This window comes from Pleurodeles waltl, chromosome 12 (assembly GCF_031143425.1).
Source record: "Pleurodeles waltl isolate 20211129_DDA chromosome 12, aPleWal1.hap1.20221129, whole genome shotgun sequence".
Lineage (NCBI taxonomy): Eukaryota > Metazoa > Chordata > Amphibia > Caudata > Salamandridae > Pleurodeles > Pleurodeles waltl.
Genome location: NC_090451.1, coordinates 435,595,600 through 435,607,692, shown reverse-complemented (window position 1 = coordinate 435,607,692; position 12,093 = coordinate 435,595,600). Strand labels below are relative to the sequence as shown.

Below are 12,093 nucleotides of genomic sequence, written 5' to 3'. Positions count from 1 at the left end.
TACCAGGTCCAGTTATCCCTTATTAGTGAAGTAGTAGTGTTCTAGCACTGATAGAGGTAGCTATAGCAGAGCAGCTTAGGCTGAACTAGGAGACATGCAATACCACTTATAGTTGCACAGTACTTATACACAAGTAAAGACACTACTCAGTGTGACCAAAAATAAAGGTATTTATTTGGGTGACACAATATCAAAAATATCTTAGAGACAATACTCCTTCTCGAGGTAAGTATTATACACAATATATACACTAGACACCAAAACTGGACAAGTAAATAGTCATAGAACAATGCAAACAGTAGTTAATACTAAAGAATGCAATGGGAGAAAATCGGTCTAGGGGCAACACAAACCATGGACTAAAAAAGTGGAAGGTGAATCACAAATTCCCCCCTAGACAAGTGTAGTGTGTGCAGAATCACTGGGAGATTAAGAATACAGTAAAGGTAAGTAAAGTACGGCAACCCAGATATCAGAAAAGCAGGAGTCAAGTACTGCAAGTTTCCTAAGGACACACTACACCTCGTTTTTGGGATTTTGCAGCAGCCAACCAAGTCTGCAAAGAAAAACTGCTGGATTATTGGACCTGAAGATCTGCAAAGGAAGGGGACCAAGTCCAGAAGTCGAAAGAAGTTCCAGGAAGGACAGAAGCCCCTGCCAACCCAAAAGAGGGTGCAAAAGAAGAGTCCCTGGTTAGTTGAAGACTACAGAAATGCACCCTAGGAAGATGCCAGTGGGTCCCTGCATGATGCAAAAGATGTCCTACGGCGTGAACATCATTGCAGATGAGATTTCATGTTGGAAGCGCCAACAAGCCTTGGCTATGGCAAAAGTGTGTTTTTCATCAAAATGGCACTGGATGGACTCAGGGGGGACCTGCGGGCCTCAACTATGTGTGAGGAGGAAGAAGGGGATCTCAGCCCTTTAGAGAACCCTGAGGATGCCAGCCAGCACCCCCAGAAGCCACAGGATCTGGGTTCAAAGGAGGTGCAAAATGCAGTTAATGCAGCACAACAAAAGAAGTTCCCACGCCACCGGAGAACAACTCAGCAAGTTGAGCGTCACAGGGTGGAGTGCTGGAGACCTGGGCCAGGCTGTGCTTGAAGGAATTTTGCAAAGAGTGCACAGAGGCTTCAGGAGACGAAGACGACACAAAACACATGGGTACCGTTGTCCTGGGGGAAGGCAAGGTCTTACCTCCTCCCAAATTGCGTCAGCAGGACCTCAAGACAGTCTTTGTCGATGATGTCTACCCTCTGTGTCCTTAGGAGCAGGCTCGCCGCCGTGAGAGGAGTCCCAGGGTACCGGTCGTCACCTTGGAAGGTGCCTGCTTGGAGCAGGGAAGTGACTCTGTCACTTCACAGGAGATTTCTTTGGTCCCTCTGGTGCAGGATGAAGACAGGGAGCCCCTAGAGCATGCACACCATGGAAACTGTTGCAGTTGCTGACTTGGAGCTGAGGTTGCTGAAGAAAAGCGTCTCTTGTAGACACTTTGTTGCAGTTACAGCGTTTCTTGGAGCAGGCTACAGTTGATCCGAGGTCAGTGGATGCTGAAGTTGTTGCAGAGGATTCCTGAAGGAAACTTGCAAGCAGAATCTGAAGAGAACCCACAAGAGAGACCCTAAATAGCCCTGAGAGGGGGATTGGCTACCTTATCAAGTATGGACCTATCAGGAGGGGTCTCTGACATCACCTGCTGGCACTGGTCACTCAGAGCCCTCCAGAGTGCCCCACACATTGCAAAGCAAGATGGCTGAAGTCTAGGACACACTGGAGGAGCTCTGGGCACCACCCCTGGGGTGGTGATGGACAGGGGAGTGGTCACTCCCCTTTCCTTTGTCCAGTTTCCCGCCAGAGCAGGGGGCAAGGGGTCCCTGAACCGGTGTAGACTGGTTTAGGCAAGGAGGGCACCATCTGTGCCATTCAAAGCATTTCCAGAGGCTGGGGGAAACTACCCCTCCCCAGCCTGTAACACCTATTGCCAAAGGGAGAGGGTGTAACTCCCTGCTTTCAGAGGAAATGCTTTGTTCTGCCTTCCTGGGGCTGGGCTGCCCAGACCCCAGGAGGGCAGAACCCTGTATGTGAGGTGGCAGCAGCTGTAGCTGCAGTGCAAGCCTCAGAGACCTGGTTTGGCAGTACTGGGGGTCAATGGTGGAGCCCCCACGATGCATGGAATTGACTCCCCAATACCAGATTTGGAATGGGGGGACAATTCCATGATATTAGACATGTTACATGGCCATATTCGGAGTCACCATTGTGAAGCTACATATAGGTATAGACCTATATGTAGTGCACACGTGTAATGGGGTGCCCGCGCTCACAAAGTCCGGGGAAATGGCCCTGAACTATGTGGGGGCACCTTTGCTAGTGCAAGGGGGCCCTCACACTTAGTAATTTTGCATCTAACCTTCAAGAACTGAAGGTTAAACATATAGGTGACTTATAAGTTACTTAAGTGCAGTGAAAATGGCTGTGAAATAGTGTGTGCACTTTTTCACGCAGGCTGCAATGGCAGTCCTGTGTAAGGGTTTGTCTGAGCTCCCTGAGGGTGGCAAAAGAAATGCTGCAGCCCATATGGATCTCCTGGAATCCCCATGTCCTGGGTACCTAGGTACCATATACTAGGGACTTATAAGGGGGTCCAGTGTGCCAATTGAGATTGGTAAATGAAGTCACTGGCCTACAGTGACAAATTTAAAAGCAGAGAGAGTATAAGCACTGAGGTTCTGATTAGTAGAGCCTCAGTGACACAGTTAGGCACTACACAGGCATACACATTAGGCCACAAACTATGAGAAATTGGGTCCTGGCTAGCAGGATCCCAGTGCGACAGGCAAAAGACACTGCCATATAGGTTTTTATCTATGAGCACTGGGGTCCTGGCTAGCAGGATCCCAGTGACAAAGTAAAAACACACTGACACACACTCACAAACAGGCCAAAAGTGGGGGTAACCATGCTAGAGAGAGGCTACTTTCCTACAGGCTATTAGAGCAAAAGTAACAAGACTCCTGAAAAACTGCTTTGGAACACATTGTGGTATTTAGAGCGCACATACAAACACAAAAAAATATATGAGACGCAGTACTGTACGTTCGTAAATATAATGACCTATTGGACTTAAAACCCATGGTGTCTTTTAAATCTCATTTCACTTCTGAGGAGCATACCTCATTTAGAATACGTGGGTATACCTTTCATTCATCACAAGGCTCTAGTATTTGAAAATCTCTACTTCTGCAATTGTTCTTATAATATTCAATAGATTCATAATCTCAGGTTCATTCTAAGGTACATTTCCCAGAGTAAATGGCTACTCGAACCATTTCATTACCTGAGATTGTCTAAACAGCTGTTTCTCCCATGAACTACATGGAATTCAAAGAAAATACAAAAGGTCCACGTTTTAAGTGTCGGTCATAGTGTGAAAATAAGACAAAACACGATTAGCTATTTAGAAAAGACCATAAAGGGACAGGTGCTCTTTCAGAAATTGATAATCAACCAGTTCACACAGTTCTTGGGGACTTTTTAGGGAGATGCAAGACAGCTGACGTTCCTTGGCTCAAATTATGAAACCAAGTACAACCTCTAACCACCTTACCCTCAGGGTAGCAAAGTTGAACAGTTAACATTGTGGGACTGAGGGTGGCAGTGTGGGGGTTAGAGACTCAGGACTCCTAAAAAATAGCCATTGTCGATCAACAGATCAATGCCCAGCCAATGCTTTTACTTATAAAATTAAAAACAAAATCTTTAATACTAACACACTGTACAATACTGTACATAATCATAAGAGGACACTTCAGTTGGTCTACTAAAATATCAGGTAAACGTTATTGTGGTTTGAGAGATAGCTAGGCTACTGCTTAAATACAAGTGTCAAGTGTCAGTCCAGAACAAGTCAGGCATTAGTCCTCCTAAGGGATCTTAAAGGTAATATTTGTGGGGTGCTGTAGCCCTGGTTGGCCGATACCCAACAGCTATGTTTACTTAGTCCACAAAAACACCATTGCAGAGTACCTTTCTGTCCTTTGGGCTTTGGTGGTGCTGTGGTGCAGACTAGGTCTGCAAATGTTGCCAGGTGATGGTGGCAAAGCTGCTCTTGGTGGTGTCCGTCCTTACATAGCTCACCAAGTGGTGATCTTCCTTGTCTTTGACCACCCTCACCCAACATTGCAGCAGTTCAGATCTAGTGCATATGTGCCCACCTGGTATAGTCAGAGCACAAGTACCTATCAGAAAGCAGCCATGCTTGTGACACACTGCTCATGGCTAGAGAAGCTCTCTTTATTGGATATTCCTTGGCTCCAGACACAAGTTAACCACCAAAATAAAGCCAGGATCCTACACTGATTTCAAGCCGTGGTTGTGAGGTTTCAATTGATACCCCTTGCAAATGTGGCAGAAGCTTTTTTTTCCCAGGGTAATACCTCCATCGACACACTGGTTTGTTTGGCTGGGATGCCGATTGCAGTTATGGTTCTTTAGTGCACAACAATTATAGGCACTTAGACCCATATTTATACTTTTTTAGCTCCGCATTTGCGTCATTTTTTACACAAAAGCAGAACAAACTTACAAAATATAATTGTATTTTGTAAGTTTGTTCCTCTTTTGCATCAAAAAGTTACGCAAATGCAGCGCTAAAAAAGTAGAAATATGGGCCTTGGCTTCTTTTGCAGGAAACCCACAAAGCACATAGTTGGTTTCCATATGCACTCAATAATCAAGAAAGCTCCTGCTTCACCACATGCCCCAACAATACCTAGAACTTTCAGGCTCACTCTCCGGCTGAGCTTTATACGTTCTTCCCCGAGTTGCACAAGGCAGCTTAATCTCATTCTGCCTCAGATTCTCTAAAAAGTCCCCTGACTTCCAGGGAGTATCTTCCTTGTGCATGCCCCCTTCTAAGCTGTGTATCAGCTCATTCCTTCAAGGTAGGCTCAGGGTAGTTTTCTCCTGACAAGCTGTAACCTTCCCAAAACCGGCAAGGGGAGTAGGCGGTCATTACTCCAACCCTGGAGCATAGAAGGGATTCTCAAGTTCCAAAAGGTGTGGGAGTCTAAATACTGGTAGACAAATCCTGTGTCAAGATTTGCCAACCAGTATCTAGAGTAGTTTCTGCCCTGTGCTTAAACTAATTTTGCAGACAGTGTTTATATGGTCCATGGTACAGCTCTGGGACAGATGTTTGGCAGTTTCCGTCCCTTTATGCTAATTCTCTTCCTAAAGCTGTTACTAGCCCTAACTCCTTTATCTGCTAGTAAACTGATATTCTCTTTTACTGAGGCTATCAGCTCTTTCTCCAGTTCTCTGAATCTCCATTTCTCTTGCCTTTCCTCGTTCTTCGTATTCCCTTTCTATGAAGATTCATTCAGTCTATCCCATTACCTTTCCTTTAGGACTAGCCTGAGTGTCTACCTCTCAAACCCTCTACTGATGCATTGGTCTTCTTCTAGTGTGTATTCACATTTCTGAAAAGGTGAGCAGAGCAGTTATCAGTACCGGTCATGAAAAGGTCATGCTCAAGTCACACTGCTTGAGGTGCAGTGGATCTTTCTTTGTTGTACCTGCCTTGAACCCAAACACAATCCCATTGCCCAAACAAAGATAAGGGTACACCCACTAGGCCCCAATGAGCAATGCAGGACCTTTCCATATTTTCAGCAAGCAGCTTCAGTTCCCCTTGCCTCAGTTCCATTTACCAGTGCCCCCTCTTCTAGGTAGCATCTTCTTTATGCAAGGGCACCTCCGGCTGACACAAAATAGCTTTCTAATGGCAGGCTGTTGAATTCTCCAGGATACTGGTCCCAAACCTGGCATGGCGAGTTGTTGGCAAATAACCAAACCTGGAGCACAGAAGAGTTTCCTAGTCACCTCTGCAGTGGCACCCTGGATTCCGTTAGATAAATCTTGGCAAATTGGATGGTAGTTTCAGTAGCATATTTAAATTTGCGCTGCTTTTTAACACAAAAGCGGGGCAAACTTACAAAATACAATAGTATTTGCTGGGTCTAAAATAGTATAAATATGGGCCTAAGATCGCAGACAGTGTTTGCGTGTGTGTTCTATAGATCCACCTCTGAGACTGGTTTCAGGCAGTTCTTTCCCTATGTGAGGAATACACAATGTCTTTGTCTTACAGTGTCATCAGGATGATGGGGCAGAGTTAGTAGCCTCCTGTCAGTCTCCTGTCAGTGGAGCCCCAAAACAAATGTAAAAAAGAGGGATAAACTCTCCCACCTAACACTCACTCGGCCTGGTATGATAGGACGCTGGGAAAAAACTCAGCGGGAAGGGGTGTTCCCTGCACTAAAAAAAGAACCTTTGGTAAATCTTTTCCACACCTTCATGTCTGTCCGATATCAAAGGGTTTCAGAAGAACTGGGGAGAGGCTGTGTAATCTATACTTCTGCCTGGGACACCCTCCAACCCTTCTTCTTAAATTCCTCTAAAGCGCAAGTAAATCTAAATCGATTCTTGAATGGCCACATGCACACTCCAGTCTCCTATACGAACATGATTTACAACATGTTATCCATGTCTCATATGGATGGAGTGAAAGAACCTGTTGCCAGGGGCTTCAGAAAGAGGCCAGTAGGCAACTCTCTCTGACAGGTGACAGGTAAAAAGGCCTGTCTTGACACTGTCATCTGTTGGTACAACTACTTTCAGTTCCCTACTGCCTGATGATCTCAAGGTTATCATGTTCAGTTAGGAGGCTGCAAATGGTGTGCTCCACCAGGCTACAAAGTGTCACTCTCTGGGTCACATTACCCTCTGCGTGCCTGCATAATTGTAAGTTGAAGTGAGGTGAAAAGCCAAAGAACGTCAGAATCATGAAGGTGATATTTTCTGTCCCAACACGGCCCATAACTATTAACCATGATTTAGTGTCCTTTAGACAGAAGCAAGCCCTTCTCTTTTAAATTAAAACATATAGACGCAGATGTTCAAGGTATTTGTGTGGACGCAAACCCTCCAGTTCGGCGTTTGTGACAACAAAAATGCTTTGCGATTCAGTAACAGGTTACAGACTCTCAAAATGGGTATAGTAGGGATAATTAATTTCTATTTGGATAGGGTGTGTTTACGTTGACCCTTTCAAATAATGATTTGTCATGTAATGTTAAACAGTCAAAAACTGTTGCCTTTTTCTAACTCCAAAAATTAGGCGGTAACCCATTCACAAAAGGGAGGGTGCCTCTTTTGCATGCCTTCTCCTTTGTGAATAGAAAACAACAGTTTGTTAAGGAGTAGGCAGTGGCCCTGGGGACCATTGTCTAAACTCACTCAAACTTGCAAAATGTTTAAACTTATTTTTAAACACAGCCCTTTTTACTTTAAGGAAAACGGACTTCATATTAAAAAAGCTAAATATTTTATTTAAAAAACCATGACAGAGATTGCAGTCTGCTAACCTCAGTAGGCCACCATGCATGTGACTGGCACCAATCATAGTAAATATTGATAAGGTAGGCCATATTGTGACTCACTATGATTCAGAATTATGTGAAACGACCTATTTTTTCACAGGTCAGTTCACAAAACTCCACACTGGTTACAAAAATACTGGTCAGAATTTATAAACAGTATTTTGCAACTAGTGTTTTTTACATCTGGGCCCAGATTTACTAAGCCTTTGCATTGTCCTTGCGATGCGCAAGGCGACACAGGGAAACTCACAGGCCTATTCAGAATTTTCAAAGCTACACAAGGCCTGATTTACTTAGGCGTGGTTTTGTAACAAAATGAGAGGCATGGCAGCTGCTTGAGCGAAATTATATTACATTTCTAAGTGGTAGGTGTTCCATCAGTGGAGAATTGGCTGTCCCTGTGTATCCACCCATGGATTTCATGCAATTGCAGATTTACTAAGTTATACAAAGCTGGAAGTGTGTATAATCACTACACCGACCTCAAAGAGGCATAACCAGGAGATATATGTTTATTTCTCCTCGTTGCTTCCTCTTTCTATGTGTGTACCTCTTTGGATTGTTTCTGTGCAAGAAGGTATCCTTTCCTGCACAAAAACAATCCTGCTGATACCACACCATGTTGCAATGGTTCCTGCACTGGTGCTAGGCAGCCACAAGTACGCCAGCACAGGACGAGAGCTGAAGAGCGCCATTTCTTAGCAGCTTTAGCACTTTTCAGCTCTTTCCCATTCCCATTCACACAACGTACCACAGCAACCTTGCTTGCAGCCTTGTATTGAGTGAACATTTGATAAAATATCCCCTATGACTGATATTTCCTTCAGAAACCCCAGACATAAACGTAACAGTTGACATTCAGCCACTCCTATTTGCATATGTGGTGTGAAACCACACAGAATATCGAAGGCGGTTGTGATGTAATCAAGGACTATGATGGTGTGTACAGTGTACTTACTAAACGAATACCTAAAAATACCTAAAAACCCTTCCAGGTGGAAGTATAAAATCTGGTCGAAATTAGACGCTTACATGTCCCTAAAAATAAAATAGTTTTAATCTATTTAAAATAAGTTTAATAATTAACTTCTTCTACCCCACCTTCCCTCCTCCACTCACCCAAGATCCATCTCTTTCCCTCCACTTTCCTCCTCACTGCTCTCCATTCTAGTACTCTTTCTCACTCTCTTCCTCTCTCTATACTATTTGTTGGGCTGTTATACTCCCTAACCCTTTTTTTCAACTCACCACTTCACACTTCTCATCTCCTCCTGTTTTGATAAACCTAGAACTCCTTGTCTTAGACACAACCAAACGCAATACAAGTACACGTCCCAAATCAATACAATCAGTGAATATAACTCTGTACTTCCTTACGCTATCGCAATATGGACAACCCACTTTTTATGCTTCTTTATTTATGTTCCATAAATATATATAAATATATATATATATATATATATATATATATATATGTATATATATATATATATATATATAGAGAGAGAGAGAGAGAGAGAGAGAGTTTGCTATCTATCTGTATAAAACCTCAATAAAAACTTTTTGGGAAATAAAAAAGGAGTCTGATGGTGGGCAATATTCATTCAAATAACAAATAATATCAATGATTGATGTGACATAATGTTGCTTCCAGCAGGTTTATTTCAAGTCTTTTTTTCCCTTCATAATCCGCACTGCCTAGAGTAGTCTAATTTAATGTAGCCATCTAGCACTGTCATATTTTAAATTGGTTAAAACTTTACAGCAAGGCTCAACACTTAACTCTTTCACTTCATTAACACTTTCCGTCTAGGTGATGTTACAGTTGAAGAGGAACATCTTAGCAGAACAGTAATGAAGTATTGGGCCAACTTTGCACGAAACGGGTAAACCATATGTTTTAAGAATTTTTTTCTTCCCAAATCTTGCTGTGATTAATTGAGAAGCTAATAGCGTCTCAATTCTGCTTTCTCAGAAATCCCAACGGCCATGGTTTACCTGAATGGCGTGTCTATGACCACGATGAACAATACCTGGAGATAAGCCTGCAACTGAAAATGGGAAAACAATTCAAAGATCGTAAAATGAAATTCTGGACCGCGACTTTCCAAGAAAAAATTAATGCAATAATTGCAGAAAAGCAGGACCACACCGAGCTGTAACTTACAATACGTAAAATGTTTAAAAGGGTGGTACAAGTGAATTTAAAGAAAGGGATATGTTCTCCTCTTATTGGGAATATTTTAGCTTTATTATACAGAACAAAGCTGAAACCTTTTTAAATGTTCATTCAAATTAAATATGTTTATTCGTCATTGTTTTATTTCTAGTTTCCTTACTTGACCAGAAACTGCGCAAAGATACGCACATCTGCCTGTACGTCCTTCTGGCTGTGTAAAGATCAGTTGTACCTTACGTTGCCACACTGTCCCAATCACATGTTCCACCCTGATCCCTGTGATTTCTTGGTTTCTAAGATTTGTATGCTAAACTGTGCAGTACCTTGTGATCAAGATGTCACTGACACAATAAAACAAGGTTTCTTTCAAAAACACTGTACTGTTCCTTGAAGCTAGATCCGTGTTATGTAAAAAAATAATAATAATAATTCTATCTCCTTTTTGGTTTACTGTGTTCATCACAAATTAGTGTGTGCAGGTGGGGGGGGGGACCGCAACTATCCATCAAATAACGTCACTGCAAAAGTGACCAGTTCAATTCTGGCAGATGTTCCACCCCTTCTGTAACCCACAACCCCACTCTTACCACTGTCTGCGCTTCTTTGCTAGTCATCTAATTTCAGTGGGCACCGCCATTTTTGGAAATCTCCTCACTTGGGGTGACATTATGAGTGAGTCTGAATCAAACTCAGAGGCTACCATTTTGAACGCTTCATACCCTGCTGACAACTTGAGGGAGTTTGTACCCCATCACACCTAAGCCATTTTGGTGGAGACTGAATCTGGTTGTGATAACGTCTAAATAGCTGATAAAGTACAGGATCAGTCACCACAAATCTTTAGATTCACAGAGGACTACTTTACAAGTGACCTGCTGTTTCAGGATGTGCACTTCAAAACCATGCATTACCACACCCTCTACATACTTAATAGAAATTAACTCAGCAGGATCTTGGAAACAGAAGGAACAGTGATCCTGGAGCATGGAGCATGACATTTCAGAATCATCTCTAGTGTGGCGCTCAATGGGTCTTGGTCAGAGACATCCAACAGTGCATTATGGAATATGTCCTATTTATGCTCCAGACTTTAGAGAGCATGGAGAGTTGCAGGTGGAGAGGGGGGTCACATTTTAGCACATATTTAATCACCATAGTATTAAGAAAGCAAGGCCATGGAGCTTAGTTCTAGGGTTCTTTCCCAAAAAGCAGTTTAACAAAAGCACAGTGCAAACTCCTCTAAATTGGCTAAGTTGGGTTAAGGCGCAAGTCAACAAGAAGGTAGTTTCATGGGGCAGTCACCCACCATGCCAGCGTATAAGTGAAAGAGGCTTCTCTGTGGTTCTTCTTTTCTGCAACCTTTATATATTGATTTATTGAAATGTAGCCATTCTAGCAAAGAAAGAAAAACTAAACAATACTAATATACCTAAGGTACATCAGGCACCATCAAAGGGTTCAACCATGGCAACTCTCAATTTAATCAACTGACATAACTTAATGAATTGTTATATGTTTTATTCAACTTTCAATATTCAATAAACGGTATCCTGTCCAGGATGGTGATGAGGAGGTAAAAGCTATGGCGTATCGGAGAGGGAGGGAGGAAAAGGTAGTACAGGTGGGAGAGAAGGGGCACTGCCATGATATAAGAGAAGAGGCTCTAGGAAAGACCAATATCAATTTCTTGAGACTAAGCTAAGACAAAATGGTGCCAGACAATAAAAACAGAGTGGCAATGTGACAATTAATCAAGCAGGAGCAAACCATAAAATAAAATATGTTTTTATATGATACAATTCAATAGCCCCACCCTATGGTTCTCAAGTGGGGATGACATCTGGACAATTAAGGAAGGAGAATGATGGTCACTCACCAAGAAGGACCACCAAGCTGCCTCAAAGATGTTTAATATATCAGTATGTTTATATGTGACACATTTGTGACTATCAATTCCGAGGATTTCGACCAACAACTCATTGACCCGTAGGTGTCATGGGCAGGTGTTAGAGGTGATGTATGCATACTTTAGCCACCACCAGTGAGGTTGCTAGACGTTGGCGCTCATGGACTGTTAAGTCTGGAAAGTCAGTAATGTCATGTAGAATGGCTAATCTAGGGTAGATGTGATAGGGAAGGAGCTGCATCGCCAGATGTAATTCCAGACCATTGTCCAATAACCATCTAGTGCTGGACATGGCCAGAGGATATCCTAGAGGTTTCAGCCATCACCATCTCATTTCCAGTAACAGTCATATAGGAGAAGCTTGGCCCTTTTGAGTCTCCATGGCAACCAGTACCAGTCATTTGAATTTTTGCAGGATAAGAGTGCTAGTCTAGATTCCCTGATGACCCTATCGCAATCCATAAGTAGATTTGTCCAATCATCCTTCGTGTACTCCCTCCTCAAGTATGCCAGCCAGAGAAGTCTATTGAAGTGAGGGAGGCATTCCACTAGGGCCATACCGCTAG

General features: G+C 43.0%; 1 protein-coding gene across 4 annotated transcripts in view; it reads left to right on the top strand.

Annotated features, from left to right (window-relative positions):
- The window catches only part of LOC138267774 (cocaine esterase-like), a 403,040-nt gene extending 393,046 nt beyond the window's left edge, over positions 1–9,994 (top strand). For 3 of the 4 annotated variants that reach the window (XM_069216969.1, XM_069216970.1, XM_069216968.1), the window contains 2 exons: positions 9,256–9,328; positions 9,418–9,748. In XM_069216969.1, the coding sequence (XP_069073070.1) occupies positions 9,256–9,328; positions 9,418–9,604 (260 nt within the window). In that variant the 3' untranslated portion in view covers positions 9,605–9,748. Of the gene's footprint in view, positions 1–9,255; positions 9,329–9,417 lie in introns of all 4 variants that reach the window. The other variant, XM_069216971.1, reaches the window with a different exon arrangement.
- The last annotated feature ends 2,099 nt before the right edge of the window (positions 9,995–12,093 follow it).